Genomic DNA, 26121 nt, shown 5'->3' with positions numbered 1-26121 from the left:
TCATCATCATCATCATCATCATCTTCTTCTTCTTCTTCTTCTTCTTCTTCTTCTTCTTCTTCTTCTTCTTCTTCTTCTTCTTCTTCTTCTTCTTCTTCTTCTTCTTCTTCTTCTTCTTCTTCTTCTTCTTCTTCTTCTTCTACTAGGGAAATAGGGAAAGGGTCTCTATATTATTATATCACCTTTTTCACATGTCTTTTATAATGAAAATAGGAAAAGGATCCTTATATCATATCCCTCTTTTCCACAGACTTTTTATTATGTAGATATTAGGGGCTCTAAATCATATCCAGGAAAAAAGGTCCTTATATCGTATCCCTTTTTGTCCACAAACTTTTTATTATATAGATATGGAAGGGTCCTTATATCACACCCTTCTCTCCGCATACTTTTTTTTAGTCATTTAAATAGGGAAAGGGGTCTATATCATATTAATTTTTTTTTTTTTTTTAAATTGAGATTTTATATAGCGCAATATCCACTTAACATGTTCAAAGCGCTTTACAATGGGCCCCTGGCCAACAGCAACACTTAACATTTCGGGCAGGACAGGACGCCTGTTAGGCGATATTACATTTTTTTCGGACAGAGACAATGCTGTTAATGGCCAGGTACTCATTTTACACATGGGTACGGTGAGAGAATGTGAGTAGAGAGCCTTTTCCAAGGACTCAACTTTGCACAGAACGAGGCTCGAACCCAGGACCTTCCGATCTGAAAGCGAGTGTCATAACACAAGACTACATAGCCGCACATTCCTTTTTGACCACAGACCTTTTATTACATAGACTTTTTATTATGAAAATATGGAAAAGGTCTCTTTTAAAATCCTTTTTTTTTCTTCTACAGACCTGCCAACTACGAGTGTTGTGAAGATTGTCAAATGGCATCAGCTGGTGTTCCATGTCGGGGACAGAACCAGGACCAGTGTCAGAAAATGGCAACCTGCAAGTATCCTTTGATGCAGTAAATCTAGAATATTTTTTTTTTTACCATCCCATTTTCTTCCGATTTACTGGGGTTGAAATGACCTAATTAATTGTGGTGTAAGCGTGAGAAAACCCTCAAAAAAACAAAAATAAAAACAAAAACAACTACAACTTGCTGTTCAATTACTTTTGATGAGCATTGCCTTATTTTGTGTGTCAAAACTCTGCAAGTTATCGAAGTCTTCGATGAGAATTCACCAATACGACTCTCTATAAGTTGACAACTAACAGCTGAGTGGTATCAACTTTCTATATATGTGTATATATATATATATATATATATATATATAATATATATATATATATATATATATATATATATATATATATTGAATCGTGTTGGATAAAAATATGGTATGAATAGTGCTCGACATGTAACAATGGAGCGAATTATTATTGTAATATTTACCACGATGTTGGAGTCAGTCTACATCGATGTTTCAGGCCTTTCAGCCATCATCAGGACTGTGTGTTACATGAGTTTGGTTTGTTGTGAGTTGTTGCTTGTTGAAGCAACCTAATATATATATATATATATATATTTAAAATATATATATATATATATAATTATTAAAAACAGGTCTACAGCAATTTAGAAAAATCTACTGTTATCTAAAATATTTTACGAGGTATATTATTTTAGAAAGGTAGAACATTCTCCTATACTGTAGTATGTTTTCTGTACAAATTACAGAGTGTCCCAAAAAATTGTATACACATTTAAAATAATCGTAAATGTAGCATTTAATAAATTGTAATTATTTTATGAGTGTCAAAATATTTATAAGTACCATTTTATATTAATCTCACTGCAGTTCAACTACATTTTAAATAATAAATTACATTTGATTAAATCCCATGTTTACATTGACTTTTAATGTGCATAGATTTTCTTTCGGGATGCCTCGTAAATGCAGGCATGAATAGATTATTATCACTATTACTTCAGAACCTTGCATCTCATAGAGCCAGAGTTTATCCTAATTTTAATAGAGTGAAATGGACATAGCAATTGCTGTCCTTTGGATAAAACATTAGTCTATCGCAAAGCACTTTCCACCAATTCTGACTGAGAACCAGCTGCCCAATCAATGCTGGGTGGACTGGGGGGGGGGGGGGGGGGGGGGGGTCAGAAAAAATGTTGATTGCACCTGGGATCGAACTTGGTCCCTTTGCCTGTGAAGCGAGTGCTCTACCAACTGAGCTTCCCCCCCCCCCCCCCTAGTATCATTATAATTGATGTGAGTATTGTTTATATTGTTGTTGTTGCTTAACCCGACATCACAGCGGCCTTCGACTGGAGTGTCCAGACTCTGAGTTCTTTGACAATGGGACCAAATGTATTGACGAGTAAGTTGGATTTTAGTTCATAACTTCCAGTTTTTTTGTTTTTTTTTCTTTCTTAATTCTCTCATGTTTACAAACAAATTTGTTCGGTTTTTATTCATGCTTAAACTTTAAACTGGTTACAGTTAGGGCTGAAATTTTCTGTTTTGTATTAAGTAATTGTCTACATCTTTTTAATGATAATGATAACAATAGTAATAATAATAATAATAATAATAATAATAATAATAATAATAATAATAATAATAATAATAATAATAATAATAATAATGATAATCATAATAATAATAATAATAATAATAATAATCATCATCATCATAATCACAATAATAATGATGATGATGATGATGATGATGATGATGATACTAATAATATTGATAATGATTATAATAATAATAATAATAATAATAATAATAATAATAATAATAATAATAATAATAATAATAATAATAATATCAAAAATAATGATAGTTGTTTTTGTTCTTGTTCTTGTTGTTGTTATTTATAGTATTATTATTGTTATTATTATTATTATTATTATTATTATTATTATTATTATTATTATTATTATTATTATTATATTATTATTATTATTATTATATTATTATTATTATTATTATTATTATTATTATTATTATTATTATTATTATTATTATTATTACTATTTATCTATTTACTTTGTTATTGAGCTAAACCAAAAACAAAATCAAAAACAAAATACGATAAATAGATCTTTCTATTTATGTATATAGATAATGGCAAGACCAAACTTTTTTATATTTTCCCTCCAGAGGTGAATGTGTGTCAGGCCTGTGTAAAGATTATTGTCATGTGCTGGGTCTGAAACTAGAAAAGGATCTCAAGCCTTGTCGATGTGATCAGGACCGTGAGTTGTGTTTGCTTTGTGCTTTGTAATGATGATAATGTTGATGGGGATGACAGTGATGATGATGATGATGATGATGATGATGATGATGATGATGATGATGATGATGATGATGTCAATGATGATGACAATGGAAATGGTGGTGATGGTGATATTGATGATGATGGTGATGATGATGATGATTATAATGTTGTTGGTGGTGATGATCATGATGGTGTTGGTGGTGTTGGGGGTGGTTTAAAAAAAATATCCATGGTGATGATGATGGTGATGGTGATGATGATGATGACAACAACGATAACGGTAAAGAGAATGGGGACGACAATGATGACGATAACAATGATGATGATGATGATTGTTATTATGATTATTACGATGATGACCACAATGATAGCAATAATGATTAGATCAAAAACTGTGTTTAAAAAAATCCCATGATATAGTTTGTGACTATTGAGTATATACCTGTTTTGTCATTTCAGGAGAAACTGCCTGCAAAAGATGCTGTAAATCTAAAGATTCGGTGTGTGAGCCTTATGGTTCTGTGGCCTTACAGAATGGAAGGCCTTGTGGTTTTGGATACTGTGAGGTCAGACATTGACAAAGTAGACCTTTTTCTTCTCCTTCTTCTCTTCCTGTGTATGGCTATGTAGTCTTGTGGTACAAGACTTACCTTCAGATCAGAAGGTCCAGGGTTCGAGTCCTTCTTCAAGTGGCACATAGTTAAGTCCTTGGAAAAAAAAACTCGATTTTACTCACATTCTCTCACCGCACTCAGGTGTGAAATGAGTACCTGGCCGTTAACAGCGTTGTTTTTGTCAGAAAAAATTGTAATATCACCTAATGGGTGTCGTGATTCGTCCTACATGTTAATTGTTGCTGTTGGCTGGGGACCCCTTGTAAAGGGCTTTGAGCATATTTTGTGGATATAGAATATATAAAAATGCTCAAGTTTTTTTTGTTTCCCCCCCCCCCCTTCTCTTCATCTTCATCATCATCATCATCATCATCATCATCATCATCATCATCTCATCTTCTTCTTCTTCTTCTTCTTCTTCTTCTTCTTCTTCTTCTTCTTCTTCTTCTTCTTCTTTTCTTCTTCTTCTTCTTCTCTTTTCTTCTTCTTCTTCTTTTCTTCTTCTTCTTCTTCTTTTCTCTTTTTCTTCTTCTTCTTCTCCATCTTTTATTTCTTATTCTTTCAATTCGTCTTCTCTGCCTCCTCCTTCCTTTTCTTTAAAACTGTGCGGCGTATTTTATCTTTCCTTCTCTTTTGTTTTTCTGTTTTAAATTTCAGGACGGAATTTGCAAGACAGCAAGAGTCAACATGATCAAACGACTATTAATTATAAAATTCATAAAATAGTAATTATATACATAATAATAATAATAATAATATAATAATATAATAATAATAATAAATAATAATAATAATAATAATAATAATAATAATAATAATATAATAATATAATAATAATAATATAATAATAATAATAATAATAATAATAATATAATAATAATAATAATAATAATAATAATAATAATAATAATAATATAATAATAATAATAATATAATAATAATAATAATAATAATAATAATAATAATAATAATAATAATATAATAATAATAATAATAATAATAATAATAATAATTATAATAATAATAATAATAATAATATATAATAATAATATAATATATAATAAATAATAATAATAATAATAATATATAAAAAAAAAAAAAAAATAATAATAATTTTAAAAAATAAAAATAAAATAAATAATAATAATAATAAAATAATAATAATAATAATAATAATAATAATAATAATAATAATAATTATAATAATAATAATAAAGTAAATAAATAAATACAATGAGAAGTAAAAACATAACAATTTCAATTACTTACATTGTGAATAGACAACACATTTTACACACATGATGGTAAAACCTTCAGTTACAAAATAGAAATCGTGATTTTTGTTCCAAGCTTTTTAACCAAAAAGGAGTTAATAAAAAAAATGAATAGGGAATGATATTTATAGAACGAATTTTCATTGATTTACCATGATAAACGCGCTTCATAATGTATTATTTATACCCCCAGCAGGCCATGTGGAACCATATTTCCATTTCATACAGTACCAGCCACCAGTTAGGAAACATTTTGCCTTTCTTTGCTTAGCTAAACAACTCAATGTTTTGTTTTTGTATGTTTTTATTTCATTGGCCAACATAGCCTATTTATTTATTTATTTATTTATTTATTTATTTATTTATTTCAGTGGCCTTCATGAAAGCCAACATGATATGTTTATTTATTCATCTATTTCAGTGGCCTTCATGAAAGCCAACATGATATGTTGTATTTATTCATCTATTTCAGTGGCCTCTTGAAAGCCAACATAATCTGTTGATTTATTCATCTATTTCAGTGGCCTTCATGAAAGCCAACATGATATGTTGATTTATTCATCTATTTCAGTGGCCTTCTTGAAAGCCAACATTATCTGTTTATTTATTCATCTATGTCAGTGGCCTTCTTGAAAGCCAACATGATCTGTTGATTTATTCATCTATTTCAGTGGCCTTCTTGAGAGCCAACATGATCTGTTTATTTATTTATTTCAGTGGCCTTCTTGAAAGCCAACATGATCTGTTTATTTATTCATCTATTTCAGTGGCCTTCTTGAAAAGCCAACATGATCTGTTTATTTATTTATTTCAGTGGCCTTCATGAAAGCCAACATGATCTGTTTATTTATTATTATTTCAGTGGCCTTCTTGAAAGCCAACATGATCTGTTTATTATTCTATTTCAGTGGCCTTCTTGAAAGCCAACATCATCTGTTTATTATTATTTCAGTGGCCTTCATGAAAGCCAACATGATCTGTTTATTTATTCATCTATTTCAGTGGCCTTCTTGAAAGCCAACATGATCTGTTTATTCATCTATTTCAATGGCCTTCATGAAAGCCAACATGATCTGTTTATTTATTCATCTATTTCAGTGGCCTTCATGAAAGCCAACATGATCTGTTTATTCATCTATTTCAGTGGCCTTCATGAAAGCCAACATGATCTGTTTATTTATTCATCTATTTCAGTGGCCTTCATGAAAGCCAACATAATCTGTTTATTTATTCATCTATTTCAGTGGCCTTCTTGAAAGCCAACATAATCTGTTTATTTATTCATCTATTTCAGTGGTCTTCATGAAAGCCAACATGATCTGTTTATTTATTCATCTATTTCAGTGGCCTTCATGAAAGCCAACAAGATCTGTTTATTTATTCATCTATTTCAGTGGTCTTCGTGAAAGCCAACATGATCTGTTTATTTATTCATCTATTTCAGTGGCCTTCATGAAAGACAACAAGATCTGTTTATTTATTCATCTATTTCAGTGGCCTTCATGAAAGCCAAGATGATCTGTTTATTTATTCATCTATTTCAGTGGCCTTCTTGAAAGCCAACATGATCTGTTGATTTATTCATCTATTTCAGTGGCCTTCTTGAGAGCCAACATGATCTGTTTATTTATTTATTTCAGTGGCCTTCTTGAAAGCCAACATGATCTGTTTATTTATTCATCTATTTCAGTGGCCTTCTTGAGAGCCAACATGATCTGTTTATTTATTTATTTCAGTGGCCTTCATGAAAGCCAACATGATCTGTTTATTTATTCATCTATTTCAGTGGCCTTCTTGAAAGCCAACATGATCTGTTTATTCATCTATTTCAGTGGCCTTCTTGAAAGCCAACATCATCTGTTTATTTATTTATTTCAGTGGCCTTCATGAAAGCCAACATGATCTGTTTATTTATTCATCTATTTCAGTGGCCTTCATGAAAGCCAACAAGATCTGTTTATTTATTCATCTATTTCAGTGGTCTTCATGAAAGCCAACATGATCTGTTTATTTATTCATCTATTTCAGTGCCTTCATGAAAGACAACAAGATCTGTTTATTTATTCATCTATTTCAGTGGCCTTCATGAAAGCCAAGATGATATGTTTATTTATTCATCTATTTCAGTGGCCTTCTTGAAAGCCAACATAATCTGTTTATTTATTCATCTATTTCAGTGGCCTTCATGAAAGCCAACATGATCTGTTTATTTATTCATCTATTTCAGTGGCCTTCATGAAAGCCAACATGATCTGTTTATTTATTCATCTATTTCAGTGGACTTCATGAAAGCCAACATGATCTGTTTATTTATTCATCTATTTCAGTGGCCTTCATGAAAGCCAACATGATCTGTTTATTTATTCATCTATTTCAGTGGCCTTCATGAAAGCCAACATCGTGGGTACCATCATGGTGTTTTCTATTATCATCTGGATTCCCCTTAGTTGGGTCATCTCATGTATTGTAAGTATGAAGTGATAATTGTGATCAAAAATGGTATCAAGTTAATGTGAACCTTGTGCTTGAACTGAAAGAAATTTTAAGCCTTAAGAAAATTTAATGTTAGGCTTTAATAAAATTGAATTTTAAACTATAAGTAAATTAAATTTTAAGCTTTAAGAGAATTGAATTTTAAGCTTTAATAAAATTGAATTTTAAGCTTTAAGTAAATTAAATTTTAAGCTTTAAGAGAATCGAATTTTTACCTTTAGGAAAATCGAATTTTAATCTGTATAAAATGTTTATTTTAAGCTTTGAAATTTTTTATTTTAAGCTTTAAGAGAATTGAGTTTTAAGCTTTAAGAACATTGAATCCTAAACTATGCACAAGATAGTATGATCTTGGAATCTAAATCTATTCTCAATTTGTACCATTCCCCTTTGTCTTACTTTTCTTTCTGAAATGATCAAAATGTGTTGCAAGTGCCGTAAAACCTTTAAAAAAACCCCCAAAAAAGATGTTGTAAGCTACTGACGACTGTGATGATGCCAGTCATAAGGAAAGTCAGATTGATGAATCTGTTGATTTTTCAATTGTGCCATTAATAGATGCAGAAGTTTAAATTGCTGAACTACAGGGAAAATACAAAAGATCTATGTGGCATTTCGATGCTCTCTCAATTTGAGGACAAACTGGAAGACAAACAGGACTTGGATACACGATACAATTGATTCCTTCAACTACTCCTTTCTTCAAGTCCACGACAAGATTGTGGGGCTATGAGGTCAAATGGTATGACACTCCCCTTCAGATCGGAAGGTTCTGGGTTCGAGTTCCATTCCGTTCTGAGTGGTGCATAGTTGGATTGTTGGAAAAAGCTCTTTACTCACATTTTCTCACCATACTCAGGTTTTGAATGCATACCTGGCCGTTTACAGCATTGTCCTTGTCGAAAAAAAAAATGTCAAAAAAATATCACCTAACAGGCATCATGTCTCATCCTACATGTTAAGTTTGCTGTTGGCTGGGATCCCTTATAAAACACTTTGAGCATGTTAAATGGATATTGCGCTTTATAAAAGCTTAAGCTCAAAATCCAATAGCTTTGCTTTCTTGCTTACAGATACACGTTGTAGCCCCAGGCTTCAGGATGACCAACACAATGTTTATTTTATGTTTTTATTTGTGCGGCTATGTGGTCTAGTGGTATGACACTCGCTTTCGGATCAGAAGGTCCTGGGTTCGAGCCTCATGCTCGGCTCATAGCTGAGTCCTTGGACAAGTCTCTTTACTCACATTCTCTAACCATACTCAGGTGTAAAATGAGTACCTGGTAGTTAACAGCGTTGTCTTTGTCCGAATAATTGTAATATCGCCTAACAGGCGTCATGTCCCGTCCTACAAGTTAAATATTGCTGTCGACCAGGGACCCCTTGTAAAGCGCTTTGAGTACATTTAGTGGATATTGCGCTATATAAAGCTCAATTTTTTAATTAATTTTTTTTTTTTTTTCAGGATAAGCGATATGACAGAAAGGTCCGAGAACAAGATCCATGGCTGAGTCGAGATGCACTTCTTAATATTTCTCTACAGGTTTGTATATAACAACTTTTTAAAAAACAGCAAAATACCAAACATGGATTGTTTTGGGCTCAAAATCTTTCTTCAGCGAATAACAAATCCTTGGGAAAGGCTCTTTACTCACTTTCAGGTGTAAAATGAGTACCTGTCCAATAACAACATCGTCTACAGAAAATTTTTATAAATATTTAATAGTGCATAACATGTCTTCTCTTACATGCTAAGTAAGTACCACTGTTGGATTTGAACTGCTTAGAACATGTTATATAAAAATAGTTCAAGCTCAATACAAGTCCTTGCTTCATCTATCACATTTACCTGGATTGTGTGGACCAGTGGCTTAGCCGCACAATGTGTCTCTTCTTGTAACAAAAATCGAGCATTATTAAGCATGATCAATGGCTAAATGGATGACAGTGATTGTGAAAAATTCTGGTCCCGACGTTGTGTCCTTGGGTAAGGCATTTTAAGCACATTACCCCGGTTGACTTAGGTGTGAATGAGTAGCTACCTGGTTACAAGCAGTGATGGATATTTTCAGAGTGTTAGTACAAAAAGGATGCTTAACAGGTACTGGTATTGTAAGAGATGGAAATATGGTTCCATATGGCCTGCTGGGGTAATAAACTGTACATAATGAAGCGCATCGAGCATGGTGAATCTATAGAAATACGCTTTATAAATGCTCATATTTATATTTATCTTTCTTCAGAGTCAACAGTTTACAAACATGGATGACTACAGAATAAGAGAACCTGTCGGTCGATTCAGGGCCACCACCGACTTCAAGGGCCGATCTTATATTAGCAGCGCAGGAGAGACAAGCAGGGAGAGGGGCGATGGTCATAGCAATGCGGGAGCTGGTGGACATGAAGGCGGTGCTAGTTACAATGGAAACAGAATGCGTCCTAGCCCTCCTGGTTATGATGGCGACAGAACGAAGCCTACTGCTCCTCCTCCTTACAGTGAAGTTGATGTTCATTATCGAGGCAATAACAGTCGGGAGGAGAAGATGTACAAGCCACGCGGGGCAGGTGATGGACCTCTGGAATACGAGAGTACTGTTTGATGTTGTCAGGTGTTGCCAGTATAATTTACAATCATAAACTATGTCTTCCAAATCTTTTGAATATTGGTGTGTCAGAAATTTGTCTTCTGTTCTTATTAACTCTCTACATCTCCTTCTCTCTTTCTCTCTCTCTCTCTCTCTCTCTCTCTCTCTCTCTCTCTCTCTCTCTCTCTCTCTCTCTCTCTCTCTCTCTCTCTCTCTCTCTCTCTCTCTCCCCCTCTCTCTCTCTCTTTCTTTCTTTCTTTCCTTCATGGTAATGAACGGTGTGCTAATAAATGTTCAGCAACAGCATATTCAAAGCTAGTCTGTGTGTCATTAGATCTGGTGTGTACATTATCATTATTTTTTTCACACAAGATTTGTCATGTTGCCCATAGCATAACATTGACAGTGTGCTATTTAGAGTTGTATATGTTCCATTGCTTCAAATCGATGTGTTGCTTCAAATCGATGTGTTGCTTCAAATCGATGTGTTGCTTCAAATCAATGTGTTGCTTCAAATCGATGTGTTGCTTCAAATCGATGTCATGTCTGGAGGAATCATCATGTGTCAAATAGAGAGTTTGAAGTTAGAATGATCTGAAATATGACATTTTGGGTGTGTTCAATTTATCATATACTCATACTCAGCAAAACACATAAACTTATAAACTCATATATATTTGTTCATGCAATGTAAACCATTGAAATTTCCATAATGTGGATGTTAAAGATTATTATTATTATTATTATTATTATTATTATTATTATTATTATTATTATTATTATTATTATTATTATTAATATTAGTATTAGTATTATCATCATCATCATCATCATTATTACCCAGGTGTCACATCTTCAATCATCGATTTGACTAGGACATAATATGATACCGTTTTGTGACTGTGAGTTACTACCTATGTATTTCTATATTTCCATGTATTTTCTTACAGTCTGCTGGAAATCGTGCAATCATATCCAAAAAAAAAAAAAAAAAAGAATGCTTTGAATGTTCCTGTTGGTTTGATTATGGTTACGTATATGAATGTAAAATATTTGATTGATTTGAGTTAATGATAGATAGATATGGATATAATATATATATATATATATATATATATATATATATATATATATATATATATATATATATATATATAATATATATATATATATATATATATATATATATATATATATATATATATATATATATATATATATATATATATATATATATATATATATATTATATTATATATTTATATATAATAAAAGAGAGAGAGAGAGAAGAGAGAGAGAGAGAGAGAGAGAGAGAGAGAGAGAGAGAGAGAGAGAGAGAGAGAGAGAGAGAGAAGTGTGCCGACATACTTTATGCATACATCTTGTCTTTTTTCTTGTAAACAGCAGGCATAATGGGTCCTTGAACATTCCAATTCAGACGAATTGCCGTATGGGCAATAATAATATTCCAATTTAAAGGAAACTTTCACCTCTTGATTATGACAACTGGTTACCATAGAAAATATCAAATGAGGGAGTAGGCAATGACTTGCAACGAGTTACCTTAGAAAATATCAAATTAGGGAGTAGGCAATGACGTGCAACAAGTTACCATAGAAAATATCAAATTAGGGAGTAGGCAATGACGTGCAACAAGTTACCATAGAAAATATCAAATTAGGGAGTAGGCAATGACTTGTAACGAGTTACCTTAGAAAATATAAAAGTAACAAATATTAGGGAGCAGGCCCTGGTGTGTGTATGATAAAAATCTGAAAAAAGTCACTGACGATTTCGCCTGCCTCCCAACCGCCCCCCACCCCCCCCCACTTTGGGTTAGTTAAATTGCTCCCCTCCTCACCCCTTCTTCCATTTCAAATCTTTTATTGAAATTTGGCCAAAGTGCCCCCCCCCCCCCCCACTTTGGGTTAGTTAAATTGCTCCCCTCCTCACCCCTTCTTCCATTTCAAATCTTTTATTGAAATTTGGCCAAAGTGCCCCCCCCCCCCCCTCCCCCCAACCTCTTCTATTTGATACAGAAGAGTAAAAAGTGTGAAATATGTGATGATATACGATATGTGAATATACAGCTGTCAAAAGCTGTGTCTACTGTAACAAAATAATCATACAAAAATGAATATAACAGCTTCAAAAACGAACTAAATTCTGATCACGGATTGTTTGTCATTTCACTCATTGTATTTCTTGACTAGATATGCTAGGTACCTTTCCATTGTTTTTATGGATTTTTGTGTGTGTTGTAATAACGTTTTGACTGTTTTTGTTATTGGTTAAGAAGAAGGTTTTGAGCTCGAAACATTTCATGTTTAGTATTTAGTTCATTTTTTGAAGTTTTTATATACATTTTGGTTCATATTTATTTAATGTAGGGTTACTCATTATCTAGTAGAGTGTTTATGTGTGTTTTGTGGCCTTTTTGTTTTAAAAAAAATTAAGTATGAATATAGCAATGGAGTTTTTCTTCTGACTCCTAAAAAGAATTGCGTTGTTATTGACATGAATTGTGGGTAATCAAAGCAAACATCTCTATTTAATAATCAAAATATTGGTGCAACCAAAAAAAACATAGGCGGTTGTGATTATCCGTGTAATTATATTATGACATTATTATAAGTAACTTATGGAATGCACAGTGTGTTTTTTAATATGGGATCTCAATATTTCATTATTGTCGTGTGGTCAAATTATGTCTTCATAGCAAGATTGATCAAAATGTGAAAATGGAAAAATTAAAATTTTGTATTGCTGTTGATTGTTACCACTGATTTTGTTTGTAGCTTATCTAATGTTGATATATTTTATAGGTATATGTTGTATATATATGTTATCTCACCTTTTAAAAAAATTTTCCGCCTCAAAAAAGCAGATAATGGCAAAACAAATTTGTTGGCGAGAAAATAAATAAAAGTTGAGATAATATATATATAAATTATAAAAACAACAACCATGAAATAAGTGTGCTCAACGTTTTTATAAAAGGAGCTACCCGTATTTGTAAAATATTTCAAGTATAATTATGATTAACTTCTACAATATTGTTTTGAGCATTCGCTCTCATCCGGAAGTGAAAGTGACTTTCACTTCTTGATGAGAGTGAATGCTCGAAACAATATTGTAGAAGTTGATCATGATTATACTTGAAATATATATATATATAATTATATAAATATAATTTCATGTTGATTGTTATATTTTGGAAAGCATTATTTATTATATATTTATCCAGTGTTCTATATTTGATTTAGATATTCGATTATATATATATTATTATATATATATATATATATTATATATATAAATATATATCTTTTATGTTGATTGTTAGATTTGGAAAAGCAAAATGCATAATATTCAATGGTCTATATACTATATTTCATTTTACAATACATGTGTATATACTATAAGATCATATATACTAATAATTTTTATCATAAACCACCATTTAATTTATTAAAACTAATTTATATTAGCATCTAACACGGTCATTGTGGCATTTAGTCGGACGATAGTAGAAGGGAGAAAGGGAGGAACTTTACCTTAACTGTAAATCTCTGGGCACCAGGAGATGAATAAGGCCTGGACATTTTCATTCCATTTGGTCCAGTGCTCTGTAAGAGGGGAAGACCAGTAGGGTAATCTAGGAGGAGAGAATCAAGAGGCTTTGCATAAAGGCTATTTATAATTAAATTGTCGTTATGAATCACTTCAAGACAGAATGTTAGCAAGATAAACCAGATGCCTAAAAAAAACAAGGGGGTTGGGGGGGGGGGAGAGTAGTTAGAAAGGTCACAATTAACCTTAGCCTTACTGATGTGCCATGGATTGTTTGAATGAGATGTCAAGATGTCGTTGGTTTTCTGTGTAAAAATTGTTGTTGAATAGTCAGTTTGACTAGAATGGGGATGATTTATATTACCTTTTCATGTGCTTGAGGTCATTGGTTACCTTACAAAAATGTGCTCAACGTGACCTACATAGTGAAAAGTGTTCACAGTTTTTAAAATTTCTAACATCACAATAGGTCATTTTGTTCAGCTTGATACAGCTTGGATATGTTTACAACGTTCCTAAACAAAACATTTATTAAGAAATATCCAATCATTGGACAGCAAAAAATCATGTGATCGATGACTCGGTTGTAAGAAAACCTGAATATGGAGCGCTCTCTTTGCAATTTGATTCTTTTATTTTTATTTTCAGTTGAAGGCATTATAATAACCGTTCTTTTTTATTTTTTAACCATTCTTTATAAAAGAGTAGCCTATAAAAGATATTTATATTTATTGTACTTTAAAGGGTAAGTAAATAATTCTAGACTTTGAATGTCTATTCTCAGAGTCTTGTTCATTCATATCGACATAATATCGGAATGAAAGTGAAAGGTCAAAAGCTGGGTGGGGATCCTGACCTCCCATAGTGGGCAGGGAGGTACATGCTGTGTCTTCTATCCCCACATACCCGTTTTCCAATTGTTTCCTGTCGTTGTCTTGGAATGAGATTACTTAGTTTTGTCCTGACCCTCAGGGAGTTCCTTGGCTGGGAGGGAAACAGTCGAATGTATAGTTATAGTTTTGGGAGATGATATCTTTTTCCTTGTAAATCATCTCTCTGTTATGCATTGTATTATGTTTAGTTTACATATTATATTATATGATTGGTAAACATTTGAGTGTATTCCTCTTAGTTGGGACCTGTGCTTGTGTCTGGATGAGACTTTTAGGTGATCTCAAACTAAGTACTTTAACGGTGTGCTCTTGGAATCTACATCTGTTCCCTATTTGAACCCGTTCCCCTTTGTCTTACCTTTTCTTTTGTGCTTTAATTGTAATTCTAGAACTTTTTACTATCCTATTCTCTTCCTTTTAACTGGCGCTGATATGACCTTAATGTGTTGCAAGCGCCGTAAAACCCTTAAAAACAAACAAAAACAAAGGTCAAAAGGCCACACTTGTGACCCACCATCTCAATCTGGTTTTATGTCCGTGTAAATTTAAAGAAATACGAGATTTGTTATTCTCTGTTTATTCATTTTATTATTTTTTTGTTGGTATTATTATATGAGTGTATTCCTCTTAGTGGGATCTCATGCTTGTGTCTGGATGGAGTTTTAGTTTATCTTTGACTAAGTACACCGATAGTTTGCTCTTGGAATCTACATTTGTTTCCTATTTAAACCATTCCCCTTTGTCATACTTTTAATTCTTTGATTTCAATTGTAATCCCATTTTCTTCCTCTTTACTGGCGCTGAAATGACCTACTAAATGAGTTCCAAGCATTGTAAAACCCCTAAACACAAATAAACAAATTATATATATATATAAAATTTTATTTTTATTTGTGGTTGTTGTTGGAGAAATTCTATTCACCCTTATAATACTGGTTTAAAGGGTACATGTGTCAAATAGTATAAATTGGTGATAGGTGATGGTGTGTAAGTGGTTTTAATGTGTATCAGTTGTTTTTCTGTGTGTTGATACTGACAATGATTTTGAAACCAAGAATAGTAGTACATTATATCTAATTTTGTATCTTTTTGTAATGAATTTATGTCACTTATTATTATTTTTTGTGGCGGGGGAGATATATTGTGCTGTTTATAATAGAATAAATAATAATTGTGTGTGATGGATTAAACAGAGCTTTACATTATTCATATTGGTGATTATTATTATTATAAATGAAGTCAACTGTATCGATAATGGCAACATTTTTTGATAGCATTTATTAGCATTTTGTACTATTTCATCCTTATTCTTTTTTTAAAATTTTATTATCGTACATAGTTGATAATTTCCCAATATGAAATGTTAATGTCTGTTGTTTGGTGATAATGATTTTCCATTGTTTTGTTTTTTTGTTTTTTTTTCTTTCCTGGCCAGTTGCTCATCCACCACTTTTTACACCCACCGTTGCCTTGTTTGATTTTTCATTTCATACCGTGACAAAACTTTTTTTTTTTTATGATTATCTCGCCTGTGCCCTTTTTGTGTCTACGTTTTGTGATTTCTCACTTCGTAAAATGTGCCTGTGACATGGACAGGATTAACTCACTCAATCCTAGAGATTTTTGCTACTTTTTAAAATCGGAAAAAAAATTGTATTAAAAATGAGCATGTACGTACATAGATAGTTTTATTCAACTACCATTAACATGTAACAATGAAAAACATTAGCTTTGATACTACGCCTAAAATTTGTCTCAGAAAAAATGTAATAAATAGGCATGGAGTAAAAGTAACCCGGGTAAACTACGGATATAGTCGGTGTTAGGGTTGACTGAGTTAAAGACAAGACTGCCATACTCTGAAAAAAAAAAAAAAATCCATTAAAAAAATTTGGCCAGAAAACTCATCCTTCTAATATTGATCAATTAAAATGACCATCATCTCCGTCAAAAGCTCTCAAATCCTGGGACTTCTAGGAAGTTCATATTTGTTGTTAAATATTATATTCATATTCATATGTTGTACATTATGCATTTCTAGGGTGGAGTCTTATGACCTCTCATGGAGAGTGTCTTCTATTCCCCCATATATCTGTTTTCCTAGTTGCTGTCTGTCCCTTGCTTGGAGTGAGATGACTTAGTTTGTCCTGGCCCTGGCCAGAGTACTTAGCTGAGAGAGAAACAGTCAAATGTAAAGTATTAGTTTGGGAAGATGATATATTTTTCTTTGTAAATCATCTCTCTATCATGTACTGTAATATTTTTTTGTTTGTTTTGAGTATCATGTTTTGTAAGCATTTGAGTGTATTCCTCTTAGTCGGATCCTGTGCTTTTGTCTGGATGAGACTTTTAGGTGATCTCTAATTAAGCACATTGATGGCGTGCTCTTGGAATCTTCATCTGTCCCCTATTTGAACCACCCATTCCCCTTTGTCTTACTTTTGTTGTGTGTTTTAATTTGTAAATCTCGAACTTTTGGACTATCTCGTTTTCTTCCTTTTTACTGGCACCTAAATGACCTAAATGTGTTGCAATCGTCAAAAAAAAAAAAAACAACCTTAAAAACAAAACAATCAAACAAACATTCACCACTTGTCCTTACAGCCCATCATTTTTCCTAAAGTATTTTTATTTGCCACATAAAATACACACATGACGATTTTTTTATCCTTCAGGTTTTCCTTTTATCTGATATTGGATAAAAAAAAAAAAAAAAGAGCTTTTATATAGCGCAATATCCACTAAATGTGCTCAAAGCGCTTTACAAGGGGTCCCTGACCAACAGCAACATTTAACATTTAGGACAGGACATGATGCCTATTAGGCGATGTTACGATTCTTTCGGACAGAGACAAAGCTGTAAACGGCCAGGTGCTCATTTTACACCTGAGTACGGTGAGAGAATGTGAGTAAAGAGCCTTCTCCAAGGACTCAACCATGCGACGAGCGGGGCTCGAACCCAGAACCTTCCTATCCGAAAGTGAGTGTCATACCACAAGACCTGGATGTGGTTCCTGACCTCCCATAGTGGGCAGGGAGGTTCTTACTTTGTCTTCTATCCCCTTATATCTGTTTTCCAACATGCTTTCTGTCTTTGTCTTGGAATGAGATTACTTGGTTTTGTCCTGGCCCTAGCCGGAGTCCTGGCTGGGAGGGAAACAGTCAAATGCATAGTTATTGTTTTGGGAGATATTTTTTTCCTTGTAAATCATCTCTCTGTTATGTATTATATGTATAATGTAAGCATTTGAGTGTATTCCTCTTTGTTGGATTTTGTGCTTCTGTCCGGATAAGAATTAAAGGTGATCTAAAACTAAGTACATTGGTGGTATGCTCTTGGAATCTACATCTGATCCCTATTTGTTCCTAGTTCCCCTTTATCTTGCTTTCTCTTGGGTGCTTTAATTGTCATTCTATAACTTTTTACTATCCCATTTTCTTCCTTGTTACTGGCGCTGATATAACCTAAATACTAAATGTGTTGCAAGCGCCGTAAAACCCTTAAAAAACAAACAAAACAAAACATACCACAAGACCACATAGGCATTCAATACCTATAAAAAAACATTGGTTTGTACCAACGGTGTGCTTCGCCATAAAAAATTGTTATGTTTTATAGGTGGGGATACACTTTTTATACCTCTATTACTCTATTTCATTTATTTTTTTTTTTGTGAGTGTTTCAATTCAAATGTTTTTTATTTTCTTCATGTGTAATATATATATTATAATTATTTCAATTGAAATGCTTTTTCTTACTTTCCAAAAGGAATATAATATAATATATAACTATCATTTTCATTCTTATTTTGTCTCCGCTGTGCCACGTTTCTACATAAAGTTTACATTTATTTACATTATTCCATCAATCTATCTACCAATCTATATTCTATTTACTTTTACATTCTAACTGTTACTCTAACACAGTCCATCAATTAAATTGTTAACTTGTCTATATAGGAGATGAATGAAATTTTAATAGTATTATTTATGTCGGATAAACTATTTTATTTGCCACAGATTAAGCGAAAGAAGGTTGTTATAATAACAAATACAATTTTGATCCTTACCAATTATCTCGAACACTGGTAAAAGTAATAGTACCAAACATTTATAAAACTCAAAACTATAATTTAAAAAAAAATAATAATTTTAGTTTCATTCGATTTATAACAAGTTCCTATTCATTTTTTTTTTCTTTAAATGTCCTTATTTATCTAACGTCATCTGTTCCAACAGTTATCACCAATAAAACAATAACTGTGGTGAACCACTATGCGATTCTGGCTTATAGCAGACCTGCCAACTTGAAAATAAAAAATGTTGTAATTCTTAGGAAATAAAGATAGTAGTTGCTATAGTTAACTTTATAGATCAACAGTTTACCCACACAATGACTAATAAATATCACTTCAAAATCCATAAAATTGTAGTCTGGTACCATAAAATTGTAGTCTGGTACCATAAAATTGTAGTCTGGTACCATAAAATTGTAGTCTGGTACCATAAAATTGTAGTCTGGTACCATAAAATTGTAGTCTGGTACCATAAAATTGTAGTCTGGTACCATAAAATTGTAGTCTGGTACCATAAAATTGTAGTCTGGTACCATAAAAGTGTAGTCTGGTACCATAAAATTGTAGTCTGGTACCATAAAATTGTAGTCTGGTACCATAAATATTGGTAGTCTGGTACCATAAAATTGTAGTCTGGTACCATAAAATTGTAGTCTGGTACCATAAAATTGTAGTCTGGTACCATAAAATTGTAGTCTGGTACCATAAAATTGTAGTCTGGTACCATAAAATTGTAGTCTGGTACCATAAAATTGTAGTCTGGTACCATAAAATTGTAGTCTGGTACCATAAAATTGTAGTCTGGTACCATAAAATTGTAGTCTGGTACCATAAAATTGTAGTCTGGTACCATAAAATTGTAGTCTGGTACCATAAAAGTGTAGTCTGGTACCATAAAATTGTAGTCTGGTACCATAAAAGTGTAGTCTGGTACCATAAAATTGTAGTCTGGTACCATAAAAGTGTAGTCTGGTACCATAAAAGTGTAGTCTGGTACCATAAAATTGTAGTCTGGTACCATAAAAGTGTAGTCTGGTACCATAAAAGTGTAGTCTGGTACCCACCAAACTTTCATTTTCCATAAATTTCAATGCCTTTGAGATGCTCAAGAATGTTTGATATTGGAGCTTAAATTTCGTAATTTTACGAATTTTTCGTAATGTAGCAGGAAGGTCTGCTTACAGTTACAGTCATAAAAATTGATTTTGAAAAATAGATAGATAAATGAAATCCCCATATTCACCGTGGAATTTTTCTGTCTCTAGAAAAGACGGAGATAACCCGGGCATCAGCCACAGTGTGAGCAAAAGGGTCTTTGTCAATCCTATTTCCTCAAAGAATTTAAAAAAAAAATGGGGCTCAAACCTAGTCTCTCAGACTCTCAGTCTCAGGCAGAAGTGCAATACCTTATCCTCTCAACCATCTCACCACCCCTCGTAACTGACATCATTTTGTTGGTGACAACCTGATAAATTACATACGATAGAAAGTATGATTAGAAAAAGATAAATACAGTTGATAGGGGGATTTGTTCTATTCCTGATTTTTTTTTTGTTGTTGTTGAAAATGGAATGAGTATGATGGGAGTTTAGTTAAAATAAAAGTCGAACCATGCCTGGAAAGGGTTACAGAGTTCATAAGTATTTCATTGGTTGGTTTGTTTGGGGTTTTGTGTGTGTGTGGGGGGGGGGGGGGGATCTTTTTGTTTGTTTTCCCATTGAATTGTGATTATGTCAAATCATCCCGAAGGTGGAAATTGACAAGCAGTGCCAATATTTCCTCGAACTTTCCATTTAAAAAGAGTAACACCTCCTTATTTTCCTTTTGTTTCTTAATTAAAATCTTGTTTTGTTTCTTTCTCAACCATTCCTTGCTTTTTTTCATCATCATCATCATCATCATCATTATCATCATCATCATCATCATCATCATCATCATCATCATCATCATCTAGATCAACATCATTGATGCAAAGTTTGTTTCAAACATAATTTTTACTTGGCCTTTTATTTTGCTTACACTTATCTTTTAATTGTTTTGCTGCCTTGTAAAAGTAAATTTGTAACTATTTTGATACTGGTCTGTAATAGAATGAAAATATTGTTTATAATCCTTTATAATGTCAGCTATGTTATACATACATAGGTACATGTATATGTGTATATATACATAATAATATTATATATATATATATATATATATATATATATATATATATATATATATATATATATATAATCAGTTTTATAACACATTATATGGTTGTATTCATGGCTCATTATAAATTACCTCCATTTTCCAATACAAATCAACGCGTAAATATGTATACTGACCTGTGAAAGTCATTTCGTAATAAAACTCGCTTTATAGAGTGATAATCTTTGTTGTTGTCAATTCATTATTATTATTAATATTAATTAAAATGTACTATTATTATTATTATTATTATTATTATAATTATTATTATTTTATGATTATAATAATAATAATAATAATTATTATTATTATTATTATCATTATCATTATCAGTATTATCATTATTATTATTATTATTATTATTATTATTATTATTAAAACATGACCATTTATATTACACCAAACGTGCTCAAAGCGTTTTACAAGGGGTCCAGGGCCAACCTCAACACTTAACATGTAGGACGAGACACAACACTCATTAGGCAATGTTTACAATTTTTTTCCTGACAGGGACAACGCTTTTAACAACCAGGTATTTCTTTACTGGGTAATGAGCCTTTTCCAAGGACTCAACCATGTGTCGTCCAGAATGGGACTCAAACCCTGGACCTTCCAGTCCAAAGGTGTGTTATACCACAAGACCACTTAGCAATTAGTATTATTGTCCAAAGGCGAGTGTCGTACTACAACGTTACAAAACAACACAAATAATAATTAATACAAAAAATACCAACAATTTTGTCCAAAATAATTAAACGAGTAGAATAAGTCCCAAACTTTGTAATCCATACGAAATGTTTTTGTTTTTTATTATTCAAATCACATATATCTATTTGAATAATGCAAATAAAAAATCTAACACAGATCAAATTAAGTAGCAGATAATAAAAAAATCTGTACATCAACAAAATGAGAAATAAAGCCAAAAAGTTTTAATACTTTAAGCAAAAATGGTCAGCAGATCTACACACAGTAAATATATACATTTATATAATATATACCTATAGCACATTTCCATGGCTTTTCCACGAACACGTTGCATCTCTCAACGCTTCATTGTTTTTTTCCTTCAGTGATTCATAGAGAATGAAAATTCCATTTTATACAGTCCGAGTTCAAGTTGCCCGTTAGGTCTTCTTTTCATCATATTGATGGCCCGGCCCCTGTTTCAAACAGAGTTTAAATTTACTCCAAGAATAATCGGTTTTCCCAACTTTAGGCCAATGTTTTTGTTTTTAAGGGTTTTACGGCGCTTGCAAGTTCATATCAGCGCCAGTAAAAAGGAAGAAAATGGGATAGTAAAAAGTTCTAGAATTACAATTAAAGCATCCAAGAATAAGGCAGACAAAGGGGAATTGGTTCAAATAGGGAACAGATGTAGATTCCAAGAGCACACGATCAGTGTACTTAGTTTGAGATCACCTAAAAGTCTCATCCAGACACCAGCACAGGTCCCCACAAAGAGGAACAGACTCAAATGTTTACAAATCATATATAATACATAAACAAAAGATAATACAGTGAATAACAGAGAGATGATTTACAAGGAAAAAAATATCATCTCCCAAAACTAACATTTGACTGTTTCCCTCCCAGCCAGGGCCAGGACAAAACCAAGTAATCTCATTCCAAGACAAAGACAGAAAGCATGTTGGAAAACAGACATAGGGAGATAAAAGACACAGTATGTACCTCCCTGCCCACTATGGGAGAACTTTAGGCCAAGCTCACCCTTCAGCCTATGACGTATCAGGCCTATAAATTTTGGGTAAAATGTCACAAGATCATTAATTTTCTAACCCTTACAGTTTACATCACTGCCTTCAGTGAATATGTCAAGTCAATAAAAATAATAATAATAATAATAATAATAATGATGAGGATGATAATGATGATGATTATGACGACGAGAATGAAGATAATGGTAATAATAATAATTATAATAATAATAATAATAATAATAATAATAATAAAAAATAATAACAATAACAATAATAATAATAATAATAATAATAATATTAATAACAAAATAATAATAATAATAATAATAATAATAATAATAATAATAATAATAATAATAATAATAAATAATAATAATAATAATAAATCATATTTATAACAAGCAAATTCAATGGACTCATGTTTAACAATTAAATGCGTATTCACAGAAGAAATTAAAATAAAATAAAGAGTGCCGCATCAAAAATTTAGTTTGACAAGCATTGAACTAAATTAGGTAAAACCCATTTATTAATAATTAATAGGTACACAATGCATTAGCCATGAGAAGCCTAAATAAACTTTATTTATAGGTAAGGTAAACGATTTACTTTATTATTCATCCTTATATGGAAATTGCTATGACGAACATGGAAGTGAAATGATAGGGTTGAAAAAAAAAAAAACAAACCCAAAAAAACATAACAATTTATATCCCTATGTAACCCATCCTTTCGTTCTCTTTTTGTCAGTGTAAACCAGATGCCAAAAAATCAAAAAGTGAATTTCTTTGTTTTGAAGGCTTTTACAGCGCGGGCAACACTTTTAGGATTTTTTCAGCACCAGTAAAAAGACGGACGATGAGGGAAAGGTTCTAGATCTGAAGTTAAGGTTAAAGCGCTAAGAAAGAAGTAAGACAATGGCGACTGGACTGGTTCAAATATGGACAGAAGATTCTATGAGCAATCGGTCATTGTGCCTGTTTTGATATTTCCTAAAAGTGCCATCCAGCGACAAGCAAAGGATCATGCTATGAAGGATACACTCAAATGTTTACAAAGTTTAGATTCAAAACTAAAAACAAAAATAGGACAAAACAGAGAGATGATTTACAAGGGGGAAAAAAAATCATCTCTCAAAAAAAGAAACCATACATTCAACTGCCTCCCTTTCAGCTAAGGATCCCTACCAGGATCAGAAAAAAAAAATTGGGAAATGTCAAATCAAAACAAAGATGAGAGAATGTGGAAAGAAAAAATTAATAATAAAGGGGATAAGAAGACACAGCAACCCGGAAAAGGAGACCAGATATAAGTTTAAAAGGCAAGGGGTCAAGAAGACAGCAAAAGTGACCTCCTTGCCCACCTTGGGTGGTCAAAAGATCCCATCCAGCAAATGTCAAATATTTCATACAGCACAAGCACCCTGGGTAAAATGACACTGATACAATATACATCATTACATCATATGGCATGTTACTAGATCAGGCCCTAGTCGAGTTATGTACTATTGGGTGTAAAGAGCCATACACAAAACCTGGACACCAGAAAAATATGCTTTCATTAAATTATCATTAATGCCGACACTGATCACACTCCATGCCACATGTCATCAAAAACAAAAAAAAACAACAACAAAAAAACCAACAAACCTTTCCTCTCTCTCAAAAAAATAATTTCAAGCCAGAATTTAACAAAAAAAAATATAAAAAAATACAACCCTCCCCCCCCCCCCCCAAAAAAAACAACAAAAAACAAAAAAAAAACTAAAAAAACCCAAAATACCCCAACAAGTAACGACTCATACACACCAACCATCCGTGATGTGATCGTGTGGTATTGTTCATTCATCTAACGCATAAAACGTATACCTGTTCACACCTATCACTTGTCTATCTGTGCGCTATCATGCATGTTTTAAGCCTCTCTACCAACGTGGATGCCACGAGTAACTTTAAGATTTTACTGTTGTTAAAAGAAAGAAAGAAGAGGAAGAAAAGGAAGCATTGGATATACCTGATTATGGTGGATAGACAATTATATGGCTAATATTATCATCATCTACTAGCCCAACGTTTGTCACTTGAAGACCAATGCATTGGATTTATTCAAATAAGGCCAGAAACATTTTTCAGTTGTGCTTGCTGACACCCCTTATTTTTTGTTAGATGGAAAGGTCTTCTCGATTTGTTATCGAAACCGCCTCTTAACTGGACATGGCAGAACTGCATCAATTTTGTGCAGATGGAAACTTGGAAAAAGTGATACCTGCCAGAAAGGTCAGGCAGCCCCAGAGACCAGCGACCATATCGTCCTCCACTGTCCAGTAACTAAACTTGAAGGTGGCTACGAAACCGTCCTTAGGGCGGAGGAACACTTTCGAAACTGGGTTGACGAATCAAATTTGGAGGTGTAGCCATACGCTACTACTACTACTACTACACCCCTTATTATTGGTTGTATCACTGTGAGTGTTCCTAAATATAGCATTTTGCCTCATGGATAGGAGTGGTCGCTCACAACATGAGAGCAGACCGATTAAATTTTATAAAACTAATCAAAGCAACGCACGAACAGGATCGGATCGATTAGTGGGTATAACACAGGGCCTAGAAAAGCCATAAGTTCATTTGTTCATTTATGTTTAATGCACTAACACGCATGAACGCGGATGTTTGGTGTGAATGTACCACAATATTCAAAAAAAAAAAAAAAAAAAAAAGAAACCCCTAAAAAATAATCAAAAAGCTAAAAAACAAAATAACTAAAGTGTAAATCAAGAAATCAGATAATGGACTTATTAAACATCAACAGCAGGTGTATATAAAGTAGATATAATAATTAAACATATGTATATATTATGCAACATTCATTACAAAAAGCAACTAACCCTGACTTGCTGACAAGAATAAAATTTTGCGTTTGAAACTTTCAATGATGACAAGAGTTTCATTTGAATTTTATTCAAATCATAAATTCCCCCATTATCTATTTATAGTATTTATTCAAGGAATACAACATTCTTTTCATCAAGAGAGCAGCGGTAACACCCATTTAATTCAGGATTCAAAGAATTTTATTGCACAAAAAAAGATATTGGTTTTTATTGCAATTATAAAGGGGGCCACAACCTAATTAGCAAATAATTTTTAAAAAATAAAAAATGAAAGAAATCTTCAAGATGGTTGTCAAGTCTGAAAACAAATCGATGAAGCTCCTTGTCAATATGTAAACAGGATAGTGTATATATGTCCTAATAAAAAAAATATTTATATATACTTATATATGCGAACCCTCATCTACCTTTAATTGTGTGTGTGTTGTTTTCATGTCTGCCTTCATGTTGTGTATAAATGAAATCAAGTTAAACCAATATAAATTAACTTTGTTTGTTTTATGTTTTTAAGGGTTTTACGGCGCTTGCAACAAATTAAGGTCATATCAGCGCCAGTAA

General features: G+C 32.3%; 1 protein-coding gene across 1 annotated transcript in view; it reads left to right on the top strand.

Annotated features, from left to right (window-relative positions):
• Window positions 1-10354, top strand: part of LOC144959203 (ADAM 17-like protease) — a 48279-nt gene extending 37925 nt beyond the window's left edge. Inside the window, exons 17-27 of the mRNA XM_078891745.1 lie at window positions 850-951; window positions 2277-2339; window positions 3128-3222; window positions 3705-3811; window positions 4517-4584; window positions 5505-5584; window positions 6136-6354; window positions 6728-6992; window positions 7461-7599; window positions 9092-9169; window positions 9870-10354. Of these exons, the coding sequence (XP_078747871.1) occupies window positions 850-951; window positions 2277-2339; window positions 3128-3222; window positions 3705-3811; window positions 4517-4584; window positions 5505-5584; window positions 6136-6354; window positions 6728-6992; window positions 7461-7599; window positions 9092-9169; window positions 9870-10226 (1573 nt within the window). The 3' untranslated portion in view covers window positions 10227-10354. The remainder of the gene's footprint in view (window positions 1-849; window positions 952-2276; window positions 2340-3127; window positions 3223-3704; window positions 3812-4516; window positions 4585-5504; window positions 5585-6135; window positions 6355-6727; window positions 6993-7460; window positions 7600-9091; window positions 9170-9869) is intronic.
• Window positions 10355-26121: the final 15767 nt, after the last annotated feature.

Source organism: Berghia stephanieae, chromosome 13, assembly GCF_034508935.2.
Source record: "Berghia stephanieae isolate SIO BIC M18660-M18661 chromosome 13, UCSD_Bste_1.3, whole genome shotgun sequence".
Taxonomy (NCBI): Eukaryota; Metazoa; Mollusca; class Gastropoda; order Nudibranchia; family Aeolidiidae; genus Berghia; species Berghia stephanieae.
Note: the sequence above shows the minus strand (reverse complement) of the source record. Positions and strands in the feature narration are given on the sequence as shown.